Source organism: Trichoplusia ni, chromosome 22 (genome assembly GCF_003590095.1).
Source record: "Trichoplusia ni isolate ovarian cell line Hi5 chromosome 22, tn1, whole genome shotgun sequence".
Lineage (NCBI taxonomy): Eukaryota > Metazoa > Arthropoda > Insecta > Lepidoptera > Noctuidae > Trichoplusia > Trichoplusia ni.
Genome location: NC_039499.1, coordinates 184,647 through 208,105, shown reverse-complemented (window position 1 = coordinate 208,105; position 23,459 = coordinate 184,647). Strand labels below are relative to the sequence as shown.

Here is a 23,459-nt window from a genome sequence, read left to right as displayed (position 1 = left end):
TTAAATTTTAAATAAGGAAATTAGACCCAACAATTGGAATATCTGTCACCAGAGAAGGTTCAAACTTAAACACAATCTTACATATTTGGGAAAAAATAAACTCTTTTTGATGTGTGATGCACCTCCAAATTTCAACATCAGTAATTCAAGTTTTATAATGTATGGTTACCCTAATGCGGGACATAATGTTATTATTCTACACTACCGGTTTTTTCATGAACTTTTTTAGTATACCCTAACAAAATCGAGGGATCTATATTTATTGACTACGATGCCAATAACTGCGCATCTTGTTTTCCTTTTTGAAAACCTTAAGAAGTCGTTAATACAGAGTAAACAAGCTTTAAAATTACTGAGTGCGTCCGAAGCAAAAACGGCTTGATTGAAAGTGATAACTTCAAGGATCCCCTAACTTTTACGAAAGTCCCAACTTTTTACTGCACTTTAATTTTGCGAGTGCTTTCCAAGGTTTTAGTTAGGAAAATATTATGTCCCTACGGAAGATTCAATAATAAATCATACTACATATTAGTTCTCGGAACGAAATAATAACTTTAGAAAAAGTTTGCAGCTTGTCAACATCATTGTCACAACTATCTTTCTTTAAAAAAATACTAAAATGCAAACTTTTACGGTAGCTAAGTATGTTCATTTAAATTTTGTAAGTTATGGCTAGGATAATAATCAATTCTGGCAATACCAAGGACCTAGCAACATCTATTTACATCAAGAGATGGATAGAAAAGAGCTAAATAGTTTATGCTACGAAAGTTGATGTTTCTAAGATTATTTTAGGTTTTAAGTCCAAATGAAAAAATGAACGATCTATATTTTGGCAGACTAATGCTTACCTACTCTTTTGGATGATACCTATTATTTTCGTTAACTTAATGTATGTATAATAATCCAGGCCTTATAGTCATGAAGTGCTTCGTCATACGGTAATCAAGTGCTAATAGTGCCTAAAATATGTAAATAAAACACAATAATAGAAAAAGTCGTGTTTAGAGGTACTTTTATTTCACTAAAATATGTAAATCGTGTTGTAACCGTTATTCAAAACGAATAAAATAAACGACAAGAATAAAGTGAAACAAGATTTTAAAGAAAAAACCTAGAAAACATTTCCATTAGAATAAGTTTTATTATTTTATTACATTATGTAAAGATTATGTTAATATACTTGTTTTGGGTCTGACTCATATGGTCCTGATTTCTTCCGGTGACAGTACATTAGTTCGTAATGATGAATGCGCTATGCAAGAGGGTTAAAGATTTAAGAGGGATGAAAGATGTTGTTGTCGTACGAAGGTAGATAGGTACATCCTTATATAGCTTCTCAATCTTTTAGCCCATAAAGGAAAGCCGAAAAGTCGGCAAAAATACTGTTGTAAGTCTATTCAGTACAAGCCTACAAACGCTACAAAAGGCTACTACGATTAATCAGCATTAAAAGAAAACTTAACGTGTCAGTTTGATTGACCCCAGTTTTTTTTATTAGCTTTAAGTAGTTGTATTACGTACCTACCATATTTTTTTTTATAACTTGATGTGAGTGTGGCAAAGTAAGATTTATGAATTCTATTATGAAGAGAAGATATGTCAAAATTCTATCTCTTTTTAAGCAATCTGTATTTGAAGCACAGTCTCACGATAGTTACAATAAAAAGGACCATAAAATGGTTGTTTAACACGGTTTTAAGGTAACAATTTTGCCACTAAATTAACCTTTTTTTAAACTTCCTCACTAAGGTTTTCTAAAGGACTTTATTGAGGGTCATTTATTTATTTTTGCTCCTCATAATTTATTATAATCAATGAGATGTCCAAGACAGTTCATAATCTAGGGTTCACTAATACCAGCGTTTTGTACCGGTTTTGTTCTGCCAATAATCTTATAAATCTTACTTGAATAAATTATCCAATTTTATATAAAAATCGGATGTTAATAAAAGACAACGTTTAAAAACAGGACATAACGATGTTTTGGGTGCTTGAACTATATATTAATTAAACTAGTTTTGTGATCTAATCTGTGATGGCGTAACATTTCCTGCTACGACATATCAAATTGGCGGTGGCCAGGCACGGATCCACCCTTCTGAGCACGATCGGCATGCCCACAACCCAAATTAATTTATTACGTCACACTTTCACAATCGCCAAGATTGACAGTAAAACAATATGCATTCCCATTCCTGTCGTTCATAATTGTCATGATTGATCATGAACAAGTACTTGGCCGATTTTCGACTGGCTGCCCACTCCAACGACCCAATTGCCGATGAATGAATGGAAATTGGATTAAATTTGAACATATTTGTAAATTCGTATCCGCCTTAACATTTTGCCAACAATAATTGGAATTCCACCGTCGTCGTTGTCCCCGAAGATAGAGGAATTGGTGCCCTGAAGACCTGATTGCAGTTTTAATAAAAATGCAACGTTATGGTTCTAATATCTATATCATTCCATTTACCAAAAAGTATAGTTATAAAAATGTAGAGGTCGATACACTTTATTTTTTTAATATTTGGCGATGGTTTGTTTCTTCATTTGTTTGACTAGGTTTAGGGCTACATAATAAGCATTGACAGGAGAACGATATCTCAGTCCCAAAAAAGTATTTGTAAAATGCCGCATATTATTCACTACGACTACGAGTAGGTATTAACTGGCGAAGTATTTTATCTGTTTATCTACAAAATGATGCACACCTAGTCCTAATCTATACTTCTATACTAATATATAAAGCTGAAGAGTTTGTTTGTTTGAACGCGCTAATCTCAGGAACTACTGGTTCAAATTGAAAAAATATTTTTGTGTTGAATAGAACATTTAATGGAAAATGTGGAAAAAAACAGGGTAGATATAAATCTTAACTTATATCTTCTAACCACGCGGACGAAGTCGCGGGCAACAGCTAGTTTTTATTAAGAATTGTATCAAGTATTGAAGAATCCTACCCAAAATTGCAATGTTGGGTCTGATCTGTGGAATAGTCTACATTTGCGAATATTCCTATTCCCACAGGGATACAATTTGAACTATACCACTAAGAAAATATCCTCTATACAATAAAATATACTATCATAAACCTGCATGTAATAAATAAGGAAATTACCTTTAAATTTATTTCGACGTAAAATATGCTGGCCACAAATTCAATTCACTCAATGACACATAAAATAACTTTTCTTTTTCACTTATAATATTATTCATAGGTCCCGCACATATTAATGTCTCAGTCTTGATGTACTATAGATTGCTGACCATTGCGAGGCTTACAGACCTCTTGCTTTATTTATCCGTGCATTATGATGGATGACTTAATTAGGTATAGTTGAACAACATTCGTTGCAAGTGGTAGAATAATCTACACTGCCTATTAACTGCAGGGAAGAGCGCTTGTCGCGAAGCTCAGTCGGTTGTGCTGCGGAGTGCTGATCACCGGGCACGCAGGCTTGCGTACGTGGTGTCTTGCTTCGTCGGCGCATCGAGCTCCTTACTATGCACGAAGCGTTTCTTCCTTTCGTGCCGCCAATGTCGCTCGCATTATTTACCGCCACGACGACGCGGCGACACTGTGGCCATCGGTACACCACCTAACTGTACTCATTCGAACTAAGTGGACCCTGAAATTGGCAATGCCCTTGTTTTTCAATGTTCAAAGGTGACCTGAACGTGTGACCCAGCATCTTCGGAAGTCTTGTTTGCTAAATTTTATTTGCTTAGGCAAGAGTGTGTACGGGAAACGGTGACTTTAGGAAGGTATTTTATTATAGTGTACCTGTGTTTAAATTGTATTAATAGAACCTTCGGAATCTGGATCATCCTGCCCTTTGGGAGAACGACGGCCGGAACCGGTATATGTTTACAGTTTGCAGGGTGCCCGAGCACTAGCATTGTACGTCGCCGCGAGGGGGGGTTGTTGGAGGCGGGCGATGGCCTGCAGCACCCCGCGTGCTGCGTGCTCCTTGCTCGACTTCAAGGCAAAGTTCAAGGCGGGCCGTTGGCATTTGCTGTATGATTCGTCAACATTCGGCGTAAGATGCGCAGCGCCCACGCTCAGTATGGGTTCACAGTTTAAAAGAAATTAATTATAATACTAAACGAGCCATTGTGGTCGAAGACTAATCTTATTCTTTGAGCTCTATGACTATTCAAAGCTATTCTATTGCTTGGGAAAAAAGGTCTTGATATAAAACTCGGCGGCTTTAGATGAAATACTTGTAGATACTCTACATTACAAAAGCAATGTAAAAAAGTAAACACTGTAAGTACCTTAAATAAAAGTGTCATTAAACTTGACCGTGGCAATGCTCAACGTTGTAGTTTCTTTTTTTCATTGGGGCAATGTTTTGATCTTAATGTCGCAAGGATTCAAGTTCAAGTTCAAAATGTATTTTATTCTTTTTTAATTAATACACTTACAGGTGCTTATGAAACTTCAATGTTGTTGTGAATGCAATCGATCATTTGTTGTAATTGGTTTATAGAGATGCATAATAACTCTTATGAAAAATGTTTTTTTTTTTATGGATAAAATATTCTACAAGCTAGTAAAAAAAAAAATATTTTTATTGATTTATATTATTATAGGAGTTATACAGACCAGTTGGTATTCTGAAGGATGCATCATTCATGGCAATCTTCTGCTAGGCAAAAGTATTATTTGGACGAATACAAAAAAAAAGAATGCTCTCGAAGTTCTTCCCTGTCTGGTTTCCTAATCAGAAATAGTCTATATGAGTAATTTTATAGGGTAAGGGATTCACAATGTCATGTTTAAAATAAGAAAATTATAGATAATTTCTTTATTTTCTGGACACAATGTTAATTAGGCATAATTTATTTGCAAAAGTTTTACCACAAAACAAACGTTCAGATAAATCGCATTATACTTGTGAGTTCTTATCCATTAAATATACGTTCATGAGCGTATCAACGTATTTTTTTTTACTTGATACAGACATTCATCACCTCCTTTTACCAGGTAAACGTGAAAACCAAAACTTCACATTTTAACAGTTACCATCACACACTCTTAAACTTTGACGTTTACGGTACGAGTCACAAGGAGGTATTTTTTATCACATTTATCATTCATCTTTAACCCTATCGTCCGTTTGTTTGTTTACAATGGTCACAGTTTTCACGATAACGTAATGTGCTATTGGCGCGTTTGAGATGAGTAAATGTTAGTTGTTTGCTATACATCGGTGGTGTTAGACGCTAACTTGGTTGTTGCGATGGCCTTGTCAGACCGTCACTTGTTTTTAAGTAGACGCCTCGTCACTGATAACGGTGTGACCGACGGTGGTGTGCTGGTCAACGAACGCGGCACCATTGAACAACTTGTCACTAGGGAACAAGCCGATAAAATTATAGCTGAAAGCGATGGAAAAATCAAGGTAATTACAACTTTACTGATTTTAATGAGTGTGCAACCAAACAGGTTACTTTTTAATTATGTCTGTCAATTATGTCATATTTTGTTAAAACCATACGCTTCTAAAAAGTTAGTCAAAAAAGTATCAATTAAGTAACTCAAATGAATAAAACTTCTTTTAAAATGCTTGCTCATAACTGATCATAATTAATTCATAACACAATAATTTACGAGAGGTCATGGTTAGATCTATGTAGGTCTGAATGAATATTGCAATAAGATAATTAGATGTTTATTGTAGTTAACTCATCGGAACTCGAGTTAAAACCTACAATAAGAACAACCTGCTAATATTTTCAGGTAGTTGATGGTGGGGAGTTGGCACTACTGGCTGGGGTAGTGGACTCGCATGTGCATGTGAACGAGCCTGGCCGCACAGCCTGGGAGGGTTTCCGTACCGCCACCAGCGCCGCTGCAGCCGGCGGGATCACCACCATCGTGGATATGCCACTGTAATTATCACAGGACTCGTATATGGTACCGTCAAATTGGTGGTAAATACGAGTTGAAAAGCGACTTTGCCTCTAAGAAATTAAGGTTTAAGATTCCGTTAAGGTTTTGCCACTGGTGAGCTGTGGCGTTGTCAATCAAACTCGCAGTAGTAGTAGTGTCTCACTGCTTTTTATGCCACTTTTGTTGCATTGTGAACTAAGACCTCGATAGCAGTCTTAGATCAACTTTATTGTTTACTGTCATTAGTAGTTCATGCGAAACGAAACCGATATGAATACTAGGTACTTTGCTAATTTGAAGGCCACATATAAAAAGTGTCGTATTTACGAAAATTAAAACTCCTTGTTGAAGAAGTTTTCAATTTATATCGTAGACGTAGTAGTTATGGAATTTCATTCCAAAAAATACAATCCTGCACATTGCGTATGTTCTGCTAACCTAAATTCACTCGCACACAATAGGCTCATTCGCGATAAAACATTAGCACAGTTTTAGTATGGTCAGTCTAAATACTTGCTAGCTCTATTATTGCCCGCGGATACGCCCATGTTAATATTATATTGATTATGGCAGCTCTGCTCCTCCTCCCGCGTTGGTATCGATTTTCCCGCTTAAAGGGACTGTGCGTTAAGCGTTCTTGCTCCAAAACCTTGACCGAAACATAAGTGCATGAAAAACGTTTTCGGTGGTTAAGGCTACAAATCGTAACAACCCGAAAGACTTGATTTTGGTATTAATAGTTCCGTTTTATATCGAAATCGCTTTTGTAAGAATGATGATGATAATATTTGAGAGGGCTATCAGAATCTAACGCCGCGCCAAGTAAATCGTCGAGAGCACAGTAATACATTTTAGACATTGTCCGGCTGAATGTGAAATAAATATGGCGATCCTGAGGGCTTACCGCCACCTCTTAAAGTAATATTATTGTTGGTGTATAAGAGAGATGCAGCCTTACACCATATATTGCTGTCACGTTTGCACAACTACAAGAATAATACTTGAGTACCTACGTGGTGCTGAGTATATGAGTGCAATCTCAGTGAGAATAAATATTGATAAATCAAAATAGGTTATCAGCATACAAATCTATTCTCAATATGTCTTTTATGTCTATCTGACAAGATTATTGTATAGTACAATGACCCACGAATATCATGGGAACAAATACAGATGTTTTTTCAACTGAGCGTTGCAGTCTGTAAATATTGATTAGCTAAGTCAATATAAGCATCTAATTACCAGCGGAACTGGAAATGTAAACTAGAATGTACAACTAATTAGCTGACTACTGTAATGATGTTATCATCGTAATTCTTTTATGGTAGTTACCTATAATATGTCAGTCTCTCGTTTGGTTGTGATTCTAAATTTCGTTTGTATGGAAGAGGGTCTCTTATTTTGAGGTTTGTTTTGTTTCGTAGAACTACGGCAGACTTAAAAATGTTTCTTCCATGCCTTTTATGCCCAGATGTTTAAAATAAACTTGTTAATTTTCCCAAAAAAATAAGTTCCAAGTTTGTCGAAATTTGATGTCTACTGTTTGATGATTCAACAGGAAAAAAAAACATTAACATGGTATTTCTCGCAAATTTTGATTTGTTAATGATACCCTTCTCTTCTTTAGGAATTCAATTCCCCCGACAACGACGTTGGAGAATCTGAAGACAAAAGCATCTTCTGCTGATGGCAACGTCTACGTCGATGTTGGTTTCTGGGGCGGTGTTATTGTGGGGAATGATGTGAGTTTATACCTAAAACTAGTTTTCAAAAATAGCTTTAATAAAAAGTGTCAAGTAACTGATATTTGGAAGAGTCTAGTTGGGGTTTGAATCTTTTGCAGGCTTAAACCTAGGTTTTCAACGACAAGAGGACCTATAATACCTCTGAAGTAAGATTGTCAGGTGTGGGAAAGAGATACTAACCACTCTACACTATGTAGCGGGGTATCTCACTTCCACCGCTGTTTTAAGGACATGATAATTGATAAAATTGTAACATAATAATACAAAAGATAAATATCATATAACATTCATGACATTTAACACAAAAGTTTTACGACGGGTCAATGCATTTGTCCCCATATCATAACTATAATTTAGTTTTTCATTGAACATCATTTTACCATAATGGGACGAAAAACAAGTTTTAAATGGCACAAGATCTGTAGCACCATAATATTAAGGCTAACATATAACAAACTTCCAAAAGTATAGGGAAAAAAATCATTAGGTATGCAAAATGTTCTTAAAGATAAATTATACCTGCTGAGCAAATTATATCTCGTCCAGTGCTAGGTTATTCACTTTTAAAACAACATTATGATAGATCTCTATATTCAACTTTGAAGCAAAATCAAAACTTGTACTTAAAATAGATTTAATACTAAGTTCCACTTTCTGAACGACGCAAAACACATTGAAAGATAGCAGCCTTCCGTGTCTTCTGTTCATCACCTCGTCCTAAGCTTGTGCTCTAGCTGTCGAGGAAGGAAGCTGTGAAATGGCATGCTGCCTCTCATTTTACAGAACAAATAATAAAATTAGAAGGGGCAGTGCCAATATTATCAAGTGTTTTAGGATGATGCAGCAAGAATGTATATAAAATATTAACTAAAAATGGTTCTTAATCAGTTCTTAATCCACATGTATAATTATGTACCTAAATCAAAAGTACTTCTTTTCAGGATTCTCTTCAGGACCTCGTGAAAGCAGGTGTGGTCGGTTTTAAATGTTTTCTGTGCCCGAGTGGAGTCGACGAATTCCCAAATGTTGGACCTGAAGACTTAGAAAAAGCCTTTGCAGCGTTAGAGGGTACAGGATCAGTTTTAGCGGTAATATTGATTATTTGTTTCGTTAATACTATTTTATGGTTTATTTGCCATGTGCTTCAACATAAAAAGCTGGGTTAAAAATGTTAGCTATGACAATGAGTAGTACCTATTATTTTTTTCAGTTTCATGCGGAACTTGATGATGATAGTAAACCAACAAATAAAAAGATAAAAAAGAAAGGTAAGCAAAAAAAAGTTTTTCTTTCATGTAGGTACCTAATGCTTGAAACATCCGCGTTTTCGTTCTTTTAGCACTAGATGACAAAAAGGGAATATTATCTTACGTCTATTGCCCCACATGTATTTTTGTTTTGTACAATATTTTATACAAAACATCCCAGTGACCCAGAAAAATAAAACAATTTTGACATAAAATGAATTATCGAACCCGTTTAAGCTTGCTTGTGGAAGATTCGTAAAGTTTATTTTGTTTATTTAGACCCCGAAGAATACGAGACCTACCTGGAATCAAGGCCGCCTAATATGGAACTAAATGCCGTTTCGCTTATTAAAGATTTTGTTGACAAAACTGAGTAAGTGTTGTTCAAGATTATCAAATATACCAAATAACTCTTTCACCATTCGATTTTTTAACAAATCTTCTGGAAAAAAAACATCATATCGAACGAATATATTTCTGGTAAAGAAGCTTCAGAGACATTTTTGGATGGTATTATTTCTTATCGTAAAAGTGACTTTTGTATCTAGCCCTCTATGTTCCACAACTAGGCAAAGTTAAAAAGTTTTGGCCACCCACAAAATTTTCCACTAGTATACTAGTGCCTTTAGAGCAGATTTGAGCAAAAGTTCCTAGCAGCTGCGTAATGCTAAGCCAATTTTAGAACGCAAACCATGAGCATTTAAACACATAACACAATACCTTTCAGTGTCCGAGTGCATGTGGTCCACGTGTCCTCGTCAGAGGTGGTTCCACTCTTAGTGAAGGCTCGGGAGTCGCGCATATCGCAGGGCCACCAGGCGTGGCGCGCCGGAGTCACCGCCGAGACCTGCCACCACTACCTGACGCTCAGCGCCGACCAGATACCTAAAGGCCGTAGCGAGTATAAATGTGCACCACCTATCAGAGATAAAGATAACAAGGTTCTTACAACAAAATACTATGGATTTTTTTAGTAGCTTTCACTCATCTGGCATCTAGTTTATCCTCCAAATTAGCACTCCCGTTGGGTTATATTATTTAAGGAATCTCATTTTTTTTGTAGTTACTAAGTTTCACTAAGTTGCCATAATCTAATTCTACTAAGTTACTTTGCAACATTAATTTATATACAGTTTAATTCAATTGGCAAATTATGAAATGTGTAACTATTATCTGCTAATATTCATATCACGTTAACAGGAAAAGTTATGGGAATATTTATTGGATGACAAATTGGACTTAGTTGTGTCAGATCACTCGCCCTGCACTCCAGATCTCAAATGCTCAAATAATCTGGAAGCCTGGGGCGGAATATCATCCGTGCAATTTGGTACGTCCTAAGACAAAATTTCGCTATATTAAATGACTTCATGATCGAACCAACTCAATATTTCCCAGTATCTACGTACAATTTTTTTTTGCTTCCCAGGTTTATCCCTATTTTGGACGGGGGCGAGTTCTCGTGGCCTGGACCTAACAGCAATCACAAAGTATATGAGTTCAGGTCCAGCCCAGCTGTGCGGTCTCCAGAACCGTAAGGGCGCGTTGAAGCCTGGCCTTGACGCTGACCTCATATTCTTCGATCCTGACGATACTTTTGTAGTAACTAAGGAGATTATTAGACACAAGAACAAGGTAAATTTTGCAACTAAGTGATACTAAAACTTTTTTTTCATTGCGCTAAAATGACATCAATGAATTTTATCGCAATTAAATGATTAAGGAACTTCCTTCTGAAAAAGAAAACAAGTCTTTCAGTTCACCGATTTAAAATTCAATTGATATTTTACAGATTTGGCGAAACTAAACTCTTTGTATTTTCAATGCTAACTCTTTATAACGCAACAAGAGTCATTTTTATAAACGTACTAGCTGACCTGGCGAACTTCGTACCGCCTTAGCGTAGCTTTGATGCACTACTTTATTTTGTATAGTTGACCTATCTTAGGTATGAGTACCTATTCAATTTAAACTGGAATCTATAATATCCTCCATATATAAATTAATCCCTATTTCCCTGGTCTCGCCATATCTGAAAAGGACCTAATTTTAATAAATACAAAACAAAATATATATTTTCATAATAGTGTTTAGAGAATAGTTGTTCTGCCAACATTCTGTGCATTTCCATCAGCAGTAATGGCATCCCGAAGATGAATGTATTCCTCGGAACGGAGTTTTGCCTGGTTCAACCTGATAAATGTCAATCGTTCAGTTTCAACTTTCACATTTTATATTTTTTTGAAAATAATACAAATAGTAAACCTATACAAATTTCGCATATCCTATTATAACTGAATGCAGCTCTGTGGGGATTAAACACAACATTTCTATGTTGATTTCGATTCCGTTGAAGTTCATTTCGCGCTTCGCGTTGCTCATCAGTTTGATTTGCTCGTAGATTTCTTTGACTTGCCGTATTTTGAGTTCTGCGGCCTAAATTTGTACGTCTGGTTGGTGGCATTGTTAAAACCTAATAAAAAGCTCTCATATATTTTCTGTATAACCAAATTGTAATATTATGTAGTCACCAAAAGTTACCAAAAATCGATATGAAGCTGTCAACTTACCGTAATTAACAAACAAAAAACTTCTTAGTCTTTATAACAAAACAAACTTTATCAAAAACTTAGAAAGCGGTTATGGATGTGATGCCACAGATTACCACAGTTTTTTTTTTTTTAACTGGCTTGGCTGTTCAGCCATTCGCCAATGACGCCAATGTCAAGTTAGGGAAACAGATACTACCACAGATTACTAAATAGGATATGCGAAATTTGTATAGGTTTACTATTTGTATTATTTTCAAAAAATTATAAAATAGTGCAATAGAATTTATTTAAGTAACCACGTTTCCGAACAAACGATGCTCTTTTAATATAGTCTATGGCTGTGAATGACGTTGACATTCGTAAAAAAAAAAAATGACATTCGTAACGCGCGTTTTTTTAAATATGCAAAATTAAATGTATACTTTTCAATATTTCTGAGAGATTTTCTTAATATTTTTTTCCGTAAGAACCATCCTTGGACTTCCACAAACATTTAAAAAAAAGAATTATCGAAATCGGTTCAGCCGTTCACACGTGATGCCATGACAACGCGAAACGGGTTTCATTTTTATATATATAGATATTTATATATATTCCTTCATATTTAAAATTGAGGCTCGTAGGTAGAACATGCAATCAGACAGATTTGCATCGCGTAGATGAGATGATTAAAATATCTGCAGACAGGCTCCTTATTTATTTCCAGTTTAAATATTATTCCATTTCTACCTGTCAACGACTTAACTGAATGTACGTTCTGGCCATAAACTACAATAAGTATTGTTTATGGCTTGATCTTATCCTCGCTTGGAAACGGCTGCTATCTGTCTTCACACATAACTCCTGAATTAAGTTTATTCCAAGGCTAGTACTGGCCACAAATACGTGATAAATACGAGCCCTATTTTTTTCTATGGGATTGATGCTTCTCGTGTTAAGATAAACTCGTAGCTTATATTATATATAACCTTTATAAAATTGTTTTGAATAATAGGAGTTATTTCGTTTCATGCTGTCAAGCCTTACTTGACTTTGAGCCAATATCTACTTAATGCAATGACTCATTGTCTATCAGTGAATAAGATAGTCGCCTGGTTAATAAACCTTTTTTGTTTTTTTTTCCCCCGTAGAAGTACTTGACCTTCCATTTAATCTGTTATCCATAATTTTCTTGTACTTAAAATTCGCTGATCTTTTCTCACTTCTTTTTGTTTTAGTTAACACCTTACATCGGCAAGGAGCTAAAAGGCGTTGTAAAGAAAACTTATCTCCGCGGACGACTGATATATAACGACGGAGAAGTTATTGAAGACCCTAAAGGAAAATTATTGTTAAACATTTAAAAATAAGAACTTGAATAATTGTAATATACTTCGTAGTAAAATATGCCAAACGAAAACCTTTTAATAAAAAGGTTTGAAAGAAGTGTATTGTCTTTATTTCAACTCTTCTCTCAGCCATCCGAGATTCTTACTTCGACCTTGTTATTTTAATGTGCTGAAGGCGCTGCGAATTAAATCATATTTAAAATACAAATTATGCAGTGAAAAAGTTTTACCATCAGATAGGACTCAGTCAGCTGGCTCATATTGCCAGTAGTCCTAGGTCAGGTTCCAGCATTTGATCGCAAAATTTCTCTACTTGTTTCTAAAATATAGTACCTTTGTTTCCAAAAGATTTACAAATCAAAACAGTTTACAAGAAGACTTCACATGCACAAAGACAATCAGAGAAAGTTTTCGCGGATCGTTCAAACGCTTGTGCTACGCGGGGATCAAACCCCGTGACACGTAGCGGACAGTGGGCTTGGTCTGGTGGTCTCAACCACACTGTCCGTGCAATGGATGTTTTTATGCAGGCTTGAACTTAAACATTATCTGGCATCAGAACACGTTTATTGGCAACCTTCATTTAAAGGTACTTTTATCTACCTTTTACCTCTGTGACATAGTCACTGACAACTATGGACCGTGGGTCTAAGAAGTTGAAACTTCATGACGTTTTTTACTGTGGACTGTGTTGTACCTTTCCTTTACTGGACAAGCCTATATAGACAGTACATTAGTGTCATTTCTGTCTGAACCACCGTTCTTAACGATGGCAAAAATTATTAGTGATGCGGCAAAATTGCATAACCTTGAATTTAATGAGCACATATTTCATACTCATGTCTCGGTATCTTAAACATCTTATACTCAAGATTTTGTCTTAATATTGTTACCTTTTATATTTTACATTGACAAAGGACCGATTGTCTTACTTGCTAATAGCCGTTACTAAACAGACTAAAATGTTTCATATGTTAAAATGTAGATAATCTATTTCTTTACATGTTCGACCCTGAAAACCATCTCGTGTATTCGTTTGTGACTGACGGTCACCTTTTCAAGGCGTGTGATTAACAAAGATTCAATACCTATTATTTTACCTGTCTTAGGTACACGGGACCTGACACATCACCCACCAGGGCATCGCCTGTTGAAGTTAGGCTATTTGAGTTATGGAAAACAAGGGTTCAGGTACAGAGGTGGTTGTAGAGTATATTTTCTCAGTTGCAATAATATAACTTTAAATTGACAGTAGACGTAGTAGTAGTAAAGTAGGTCGCATGGAAAGAAGTATGGTTTAATGTTATCTGTTACTAAAGATTGCAATAAGCAATTTGACTACTATTGTGCTATTATAAAAATACTTCATTTTAATTCATCTGAAAGTTACGCATGCGAACAATCGAGTTTATGAATGCCAAGGCCAATTCTAATACTAGGCGGAAAACAATTGCAACTTCGGATTAGGCTAAGTTTACCGATTATTCCGGTATCCAAATTAATTTAAACCTGTTATTTCAAAAAGCAAAACAGAAAGGTCAGTAAAAATCTGAAGAGATATAGGCAGCCTAAATCCGCTTACGTAGGTATCTACATCTATATTGTGTTATGAGTACATAAAATCAGTTCTTCGCTGCTGAACATTTGTCCGACTTTTGTGTCCATCATATGACTTTGAATCAGATAGGTACTTGACCCATTTCAACATGAAAATATAAATCTGTAACAAACAACACCATGCTAAGATATGAGAAGTGTGATCCAGTTTGTTTGGTTTTTCATCTTATTTAAAAAAATAATGTCTTTTAGCAAGTTTAATACAGTAGTAGGTAAGTGAAACCGTCGAGAAAATAATTATTCCCAAACTCCCACAGGATAAAATGGCTGGTATGTCTTGCTACACCTAATCGAAAGATGTGAGCAAAGATAAAATACGTAAGTATTAATTTAACACTCACTTTTTAACTATAAAGTAGGAGAACCTTCTAAAGTCAAAATTATTATTTTTTCTCTCCGTCTCCGGTTTGACCGTCCCGGAGTATACAATGCTTATTCACTTTTTTTACAAAACCTTATTTTAAGTATTTCCCCAAAAAGATCGAACGGACTAAAAAACAGCGAATTATTTGTTAACAGACGTTATGTACGCAAGCGAAACCACGGCAAAAATGTAGTTCCCATTGAAATCAATCTAGGCCGGTGTCTTAGTTCCAATGTGGCAACTGAAACTGTATCAGAGATACAGACAAGACTGTCGCTATCTCAAATAATAGGGTCTAGTGATAAGGTAGCTTCCTAAACAATTCAGGTAATACTATTCATATCCACAGAACTTGTTTAGCCGTGAAGTGTTTGTCGACAAACGTTTTTCTATTACAACGAATTAGGTTTTGCTAGTTCGCGATTATTACTTGTACAATAGAGTTCGACATTGATGCTAGTGAATAGAAGTCAAGTTGTTCTCATTTTAATTACTTAACTCAGTTTTTTCAAAGCAGCGGCACAGTACTGACCAGTATTATGTCGTCACCAGTTTATTGTATTTTATTGCATTCACTATTATTGTGTAAGATTGTTCAAACATAAACTTCGAGAGATTATCGCAGTTTTCTCAATGCGGAATTTATAAATAAATATTTGTTTCAGCGGGTGTTTTCGGTCATATAATTGGAATATCACCGCAGCCCTTCGAAAAGAAGTTGTTTATAAGTCAGACTGTTGTAACTGAAACGGAGCAGTTTCCTGGTGGAGTGTTGGTGGATGAGAATGGGGTCATTGAAGCAGTTCTCAAAAAGGAGGCAGTGAATTTGTTACTGCGCTCCGAGAGGAGCAGTAACTGGAAGGTAAATAAACCAGTTTGACTGAAAAGTACTTAGAATTTGATGTGCAACTGTGTTAAATTGATTCGAAACTTATCAGTGAACCTTCCCCTCGTTAAGCACTAGAATTTACTACGTCCTTAGTACTTTTTTTTGAGCACTTACGTATTTTCTAAATTCTATACTTTAAAAAGAACTGAGTGAATGTAAAAAATATAGTATAATAATATAGTGTAGAATAGTAATTGTATTCATTCGTAATTTGATGCTTATCCAGCATATTACCATCGCTCTTTACGTCATTAGCAGTGACTGAGAAGCAAAACTATTTAATCAATGAACGCGTTTAAAACTAATTAAATATTGACTTGGTGACCAATACTAATTACGTTTATAATTATTGTTCTAGTCCAACTTCCTTGTAATGTAATCATTTACCTTAAAACTCAAGGTAAGGTAGAATCTCCAAGGTTGGTATTAGCCATAGATCTCTCGAATTTCGAATTAACTGGAGCTAATCTGCAAGGTAGCAAATATTATCTGTTAAATAAAAAACCTACTTTTTAGTGAACTACAAATAAGGTGCCTATATAGTTACGACAGTATTGTATCTAATAGACGCTAATATTTCTTGTCAATAGAAATGAAGAATATTTACACCGGTTCACGTGCTTTTCAGTAGTTATCTAAGTAGGTACTTAGCTGTAACGAATTACTCATTCATATACAAAAATACCTACTAAGTAGTTGATACATTAATGAGTTTCACTTTTGAAACTATGTTGAACAGTGAAGTCGTAACGTTACAAAAAGATTGATACCTAAAGAAAACAATCCCTTTTTCTTGTATTATGTTTGAGACAGACTGTATGCGTTTAAAATGTTATTCCATTTGCTTGGAGATAAAGTAAGATTTAATTGCATTGTTATTGTAACTTACAACTGCATGTTAAGAATAACATAACACATTAGTTAAGGGGCGTTACCTTCTGTATATAAATTTTGTAAGTCAGCGAAGAGTATAGATCATAGCTGACATCAGGATGAGCTATTCAGAGAAACACTTCAAGATTTGAAGTAATTATCATCAAAATCATCGTTTATTACCAACATTATCCAACAACGCCCACCCGTCTATCACCGTACCCGAGCGCGATAAAAAGAACAAGCAGCGCAAGACACTGCCCAGCATCGCGCTGTCCATTCATTACAAATTTGGTTCATATAGTACCTAGTTATTCCTAGTACCTAATTCATATTATTTACACCATCATCGCGATGCCCGATCTAATCATTAGTCTCTTAATGCAATGCCGATAGATACGGAATTTATTAATTGTTACGAATAAGGTTTTGAATTAGGATTTAGATATTTACATAGATACTGAACACAACATTGTATGTACTTACTATTTAAATTCTAAAGAGGTACAATATTTTGCTATTTTTTTAAATGGTTTTGAATCAGAGCTACCTGTTATTGCCTGCTGAAGGTCTATCAGGCACCAGCATGCAAATGCATATTCGCTCAATAGAACGATGTTTCTCTTTCAGATCTGCAGCAATATTATCTTTTAGGCCCCAAACCCGCCAATTTTAGCCAAATGACATTTGTAAAAAAATTACGTCATAAATATTGTAATATTAATTTCGAAATGATATTATTTGGTTTTTTTAAGTCCCTCGCCTTGAACTGTCATTTCCATAAATTCAAATTTAATACTTTCCTTGTTTGCTTCTTGTCTTGATTAATGCTAGCTGTTCCTTTGTATAACCATTGGTGTAATATGTACCTGCGTTCATGGTAAATGGTAATCGTTCATACATTTAATGTGTTGATACTGAGGCAACATGCCACATTTCACACGTATGCTATGACTTACTTGAAGGTTTTGTGTGAATCAGCTGCTATGATCCTCTCGTTATTATAATTGTGATCGGCAACAAAAGTCACCGAATAAAGTCAATTTTCTATTAATAATGGTCTGTCAGCCCCATTAGCAGCACTTCGCAGCTATTGTATTTGACTTTAATAGCAAAACGGTTATGGACTGTGGATTATGGCTATGGACGTTTGTTGCTAAGTGCATTCTTACATCATGCAACTAACTTTAAGGAATAATTGTTCTCCGATGTTTCATTTGATTATATTGGTTTTTTTTTGTCACACTTAATCTTAGACCATTCAGCAAAACGTCTGATTATTTTTTTTTAGATTATAGATGGCGGTTACTGGGCTCTCATGGCCGGTGGGGTGGACTCGCATGTGCACGTCAACGAGCCCGGCAGATCCTCCTGGGAGGGTTATGTCACAGCCACGCAAGCTGCTGCGGCTGGAGGAATCACCACCATCATTGATATGCCTTTGTAAATATGTTACTTTACCATTTTTTGGGGGTGAAGCGTTACGCTAATGACATCAACCCACGCTGAGTCAATACCTGGGGGTTATGTCGGTCGTTCGCCGACTAGACACCCCGGGCCCCTTCATCTGGCTGATTTTACTTTACCCACCGTTCCCAATAAGTTCCTTTTTTCCAAGCAGGGTTTGGTCCACTACTAAGCATTACGATTCTTGCATGGCCTGCGTTGCTCTAAAAAAAATCCCCATTTAAATAACCGAGAGGTTTTAATTGACAACATTAATTTGGGAGGTATTTAATTACTATTGTTACAGAAACTCAATACCTCCTACAACAAGTCTTGAAAATCTAAAGATTAAAGCTAACATGGCAAAAGAGGAGGTTTTCGTTGATGTTGGATTTTGGGGAGGAGTCGTACCCGGAAATGAAGTAAGTGACTTTTATTAATTACTTTTAAATATTTCTATTATTATAAACGTATGCCATAAACGGTTTACTCTAGCTTATTTTATTAGGATTGATCAACTAATTACAAATGCAAGCTTCTATCGAAGGTGAAATTGCGATCAGTTAGATGTTGGAAAACATAATTTTCTTTGATGTCAGTTTAAAGAAAGGTTTGTTACTGATTAAGTTCAGATTTTTCGTAGACGTCGACGACTTAGTGCTTAAAAATATCTGAATTTCCATCGAACTCTTTAAAAGTGTCAAATCTAGTATCAATTTTATCTCGCAATTAATCACCTCTAATGATATTCACACCACTTGTCTGAATTTATTTAGCCCCGTTACCGGCGCACGAGTGGCCGTGACCCAGTGTTTTTTAATTATTTTCTGTAAATTCATGAACTAGGTAAGTATTGTAATAAATCCTGCTCGTGGACTAAGTAACTTGTGATTTACTATAAGGGGACATAAGGGAAAGAAAATGCACTTATCACTGAAAGTAGACCCGGCTGAAAGTTCAAAATTAACATAGAATCTTGAAAATAAAAAGGCAACAAAAAAAATTTGCAAAGCAATCGATCGTATCAACCCTGATTAGCTAACACAAAGTTACTTCCATTAATTTTCAAATTTTCTTTTTCTTTTTAGGAAGAACTACAAGCTATGGTGGAGGCTGGGGTGGTCGGCTTTAAATGCTTTTTGATAAACAGCGGTGTGTCTGAGTTTCCTTACGTTACTCCAGCAGATTTGGAGAAAGCCTTTGTTTATCTAAACGGCACTGGAACGGTTCTAGCTGTAAGTTAAAAACACAACAACACGTGTAACCGCGTTTATGCATTTTGCGAAAAATATAGTGTATTCAATGACAGCCAAAATGGATTTCGCAAGAACCGATCCACTGTTTTGGCTGTCTACAAGTATATCCAAGAAGCACTAAAAATTATTGATAATAAAAATTATGCTATTGGACTACTACTAGACATGACCAAAGCTTATGATAAAGTACAATTTGATATTTTATTAAATAAACTCTACAACATAGGTATCCGCGGGAAAAGTCATGACTGGTTTACATCATATTTAAAAAACAGAGAACAAGTCGTTGAAATAGAACACTACAATACACAAACTCAACATATTGAACAAATCAGATCACAAAACATACCCGTAAACGCCTCCATACCGCAGGGAAGTGTCATAGGATGCCTACTGTTCTTAGTCTACATTAATGATCTCCCTAATCACATAAACGAAAAGAGCGTATTATTTGCCGATGACGTCTCTATTCTAACATCATGTAGTAATAACCATAATTTAAACCAAACACTAACATCTTTACTTGACACCACAACATTTTGGATGAACGAACACAACCTCGAAATTAACTTTAATAAAACAAAAATAATTGCTTTTCACCCGCGACAAAAAAACCCCATAAATATTAATTTTGAATACAAAGGATCGAAATTAGAAATAGTAAATAAATTCACCCTTTTAGGCCTAGATATAGATACGCATATTGACTGGAAACCTCACATACAGAAATTAAAAAGTAAGTTATCTAAATTTGCATATGCTCTCAGAGAAATAAAGAAAACTACAGACCTCAAAACAGCAATGGTAACATACTATGCGTACGCGTTCGCTTGGCTTAAATATGGAATAATATTGTGGGGTAACAGTACAGACGCACCTTTACTCTTTACAATACAGAAAAAACTTATAAGAATACTTACTAACATCGAAGACACCGACTCATGTAAACCACACTTCAAAGAACTAAACATCTTAACTCTGCCCTGTCTCTATATATTTGAAATTTGTAATTTTGTAAGAAGATACCCTCAATTCTACAATAAAAGAGAAGACATTCAAACAAAATATAAACTTCGACATAGAAATCGACTCAATCTACCAACTTCACGATTAAAGATGCACTCCTCTAGTGCGTTTGTTACGTCCATTAAAATCTACAATAATTTACCAGAATACATAAAAAATACAGAATCAAACAATATATTTAGCAATAAACTGAAGCGATTTCTCTTAGATAGAAGCTACTACACAATCGACGAATACTTCAAATAAAATTCTAACTACAAACAAGCAATACTTAATACTTAATACATTAATATATTTACCTCACTTACCGTGCCATATCTTTAATGTATAATTATATATAGTATATAAAACAATGAATAAAGATTTATATATAATATAGAATGTATATAGTATAAACTAATAATATATAAATATGTAATAAATAATAATAGTAAAAAAGTAATAAATAATTAAAATAAAATAAATCTACATTAAATATGTAAAAGTAAGATTCTCTTCCTTGATTTTAATATTAAAATGTTAAAAAGCGCTCTTCATCCTCTCCTCTAAAAAACTAATTTTGCTGTGCCCGACAGGGTCCATAATTGTTTCTTTTAATTTTACCTACCAGCTTTGTACACATTATGGAATGCAATAAAGTTATTGATTGATTGATTGATTGATTGATTATATTTTTACTTTAGTAATGGGATTAATGTGCAACAAATTTTGGGATTAGGCCCAATATTTTTTTGCATTCAAATACAGCATAGCTAATTGTACGATAACTCTATCTTACCTGTGTGGTACCTAAATGAAGTTCCTGTGTTAAGGCATTCTAATACGAAGGACTCTTTTAGAATACGGTCAAATTCAATTCAATCTTCGTATTAATTAATACGGAATTGCTTTCGTTTTCAGTTTCATGCTGAGATGCAAATTGGCGAAGAGACCCCTGAATGCGACGGTCCTGGATGCCCAAGTATGTTTAAAACTAGTGTAAAATGTTAAAATTAAGTAAAATTACAATATAAGTTGTTATGAGCATTTCCAGATATTTTTTTGCATGAATTTAATACGGTTTAGATTAGACACTCACAATTCAGGTCATAAACGACAACTTTTCTTAATGTTTTACATACTTTTTTAGATCCAGAGTTGTACGAGACTTATCTGGCATCTCGACCTGACATCATGGAGATTGAGGCAGCATCTTTTATAGCATCTAATTTATATAAGACTGAGTAAGTTGTCTGGGTACTTCTGTGTATTCAACAATCGTCACAAGTTTCTCTGTTTCCTAGTAAGTAAAAACCAAATTCAATTTCTGATGGACGATGACATCACAAGAGAGATGGTCTTTAACGATTACTTAAAATATTTTAAATAAATATAAAAAGCAGGTTTTTCTGACTTACTGTTTACTTACTTATTCATAATACCAGGTTAAAATAAATACTTCGTATATATACTGAGTAGAAAGGTCAACAGCTCATAACCACAAAGAAAAAGCAATCAAAGGATAGATGTATGGCGATAAAGTCACATAGACCGTAGCGGTTAAGTTGTCTAGGTTTAGGAATACTAAACTGTATCTTGAAGGCCGTATTTCGCGAAACTTGCTTTTTACAACATTATCAAAAATATTGGTAGTTTAATAAAAATACTGTTATTTGTTTTAGTGTTCACGTCCACGTTGTGCACGTATCATCTGCGGGCGTGGTGCCTGTTCTGGAGGCGGCTCGGGAAGAGAGGATAAAGTCGGGGTACATAGGATGGCGCGGCGGAGTCACTGCGGAAACTTGTAACCACTACCTCACCCTCAGTTCTGATCAGATCCCGCCAGGACACACCGAGTTCAAGTGCGCTCCACCAATTAGGAACAATACGAATAAAGTAACTACCACAAACACTTTTGTTACGCACTCTATGTACTTATTTCTTCTCATTATAATTCACAATAGTTCAGATCTGGTTCATGGGTTGGTGGCATTCTTACTTTATTAAGTTAACTTCGTTTAGGAAGGATTAGACTATTCTTCTCATCTTTTTTATCCGGCAACATCCTATCCCCATTTGGTTAAATTCAATTTGAAAACATTTCCTAAAATAATTGATATTTTTCTAATTTGCAGCAAAAGTTATGGGAGTACATTAGGGACCATAGGTTGGATTTAGTTGCATCTGACCACTCACCTAGTGTTGCTGATCTTAAAGGTGCAAACTTCCTTAAGTCTTGGGGTGGCATTTCATCTGTACAATTTGGTAAGTATTTAGGTTAATTTTAAGATGAAAATGAGATCTTAGGTAATGTGAGTTGAAGCTTCAAAATCTAGTCACCACCATAATTGACATGCCTTTGTGAATATATTACTTTAACGCTAATGACATCAACTGAGGGGGTATGTCGGACTTTCAACGGCTAAAGCTAAACGAGCCAGAGCCACGGGATTGGTCAGGAATGCTTTGCCTGGCTCTGTCCGGTGTAAACGAAATAAAGTCATCTCTTATCTTTATTCGCAGATTTGTCGTTGTTTTGGACGCAAGCTAAAGCTCGAGGTCATAGTCTTAACACCCTGAGCCACTATTTATCTGCTGGACCTGCTCGACTCTGTGGTCTGCAGGACAGGAAAGGATCGCTGCGATCCGGTCTTGACGCAGATATTATTTTCTTCGATCCGAATGCGTCCTTCATTGTCTCGCCCGAAGTCATTCGATACAAAAACAAGGTACCTATTATTTATTCGATTATCTGTCTAGTCATGGCAATCCAATTATCAAGTAGATCTTTGAAAAAAATAGTTGTGCGTACCTACATACAGTAAGAATTATAAACGATCAAATATATTTAATGGCTACCATTAAATGTAACATGTGTAGTTTTCTGTTGTTTGTTGTTTTTATTAAAAGCTATAGCCATAGATACTCGTAATTGTCAATTCAAGAGAGTTTTAATTTTTTGTTCCAGATAAGTCCTTACATGAACAGTGTTTTGTCGGGAAGAGTTATGCAGACATACGTAAGAGGTCAATTGGTATACTCAGGTGGCGAGCTTATTGGAGAACCTAAGGGACAACTTTTGTTAAATTATGATTATTAACAAAATATTTATTCAGTGCTATCCATTAACTTAAGGAAGTATAAAATAAAGACTTAAGATAATTCTCAATCGTGTAAAATTATTTACCTTTGATATATAGTTTTAAATTAAGATATCCAAATTTTCCCCCAA

The 23,459-nt window shown here is 35.2% G+C and overlaps 2 protein-coding genes and 1 long non-coding RNA gene across 3 annotated transcripts; 2 read left to right on the top strand and 1 right to left on the bottom strand.

Annotated features, from left to right (window-relative positions):
• The first annotated feature begins 4,622 nt into the window (after nucleotides 1–4,622).
• On the top strand, nucleotides 4,623–12,875 carry LOC113504579 (allantoinase-like). Its single transcript, XM_026886949.1, has 10 exons — nucleotides 4,623–5,414; nucleotides 5,753–5,904; nucleotides 7,533–7,647; nucleotides 8,592–8,738; nucleotides 8,861–8,918; nucleotides 9,177–9,270; nucleotides 9,625–9,838; nucleotides 10,098–10,227; nucleotides 10,327–10,532; nucleotides 12,667–12,875. The coding sequence occupies exons 1-10, from the start codon at nucleotides 5,199–5,201 to the stop codon at nucleotides 12,790–12,792; spliced, it is 1,458 nt and encodes a 485-aa protein (XP_026742750.1). The 5' UTR covers nucleotides 4,623–5,198; the 3' UTR covers nucleotides 12,793–12,875.
• LOC113504580 lies at nucleotides 11,258–11,717 on the bottom strand. Its single transcript, XR_003401575.1, has 2 exons — nucleotides 11,468–11,717; nucleotides 11,258–11,370 (listed from the first exon to the last, which is right to left on the bottom strand). It is a non-coding gene; the product is annotated as an uncharacterized LOC113504580 (long non-coding RNA).
• A 2,290-nt stretch (nucleotides 12,876–15,165) lies between the features above and the next one.
• On the top strand, nucleotides 15,166–23,396 carry LOC113504412 (allantoinase-like). Its single transcript, XM_026886673.1, has 11 exons — nucleotides 15,166–15,343; nucleotides 15,424–15,620; nucleotides 17,812–17,963; nucleotides 18,274–18,388; nucleotides 19,055–19,201; nucleotides 21,149–21,209; nucleotides 21,378–21,471; nucleotides 21,910–22,123; nucleotides 22,363–22,492; nucleotides 22,751–22,956; nucleotides 23,196–23,396. Exons 1-11 carry the CDS (start codon nucleotides 15,298–15,300, stop codon nucleotides 23,325–23,327), a joined length of 1,494 nt encoding a protein of 497 aa, XP_026742474.1. The 5' UTR covers nucleotides 15,166–15,297; the 3' UTR covers nucleotides 23,328–23,396.
• The last annotated feature ends 63 nt before the right edge of the window (nucleotides 23,397–23,459 follow it).

What these genes read in the sequence shown, in the direction of transcription:
- LOC113504579 (XM_026886949.1), top strand. Translation starts at nt 5,199, where the DNA reads ATGTTAGTTGTTTGCTATACATCGGTGGTGTTAGACGCTAACTTGGTT. An exon ending in TAAAAAGATAAAAAAGAAAG is followed by an intron (nt 8,919 to 9,176) that starts GTAAGCAAAAAA and finishes TTGTTTATTTAG; the next exon opens with ACCCCGAAGAATACGAGACC. An exon ending in TCAGAGATAAAGATAACAAG is followed by an intron (nt 9,839 to 10,097) that starts GTTCTTACAACA and finishes TCACGTTAACAG; the next exon opens with GAAAAGTTATGGGAATATTT.
- LOC113504412 (XM_026886673.1), top strand. Translation starts at nt 15,298, where the DNA reads ATGTCGTCACCAGTTTATTGTATTTTATTGCATTCACTATTATTGT. An exon ending in AGAGGAGCAGTAACTGGAAG is followed by an intron (nt 15,621 to 17,811) that starts GTAAATAAACCA and finishes ATTTTTTTTTAG; the next exon opens with ATTATAGATGGCGGTTACTG. An exon ending in TCATTCGATACAAAAACAAG is followed by an intron (nt 22,957 to 23,195) that starts GTACCTATTATT and finishes TTTTTGTTCCAG; the next exon opens with ATAAGTCCTTACATGAACAG.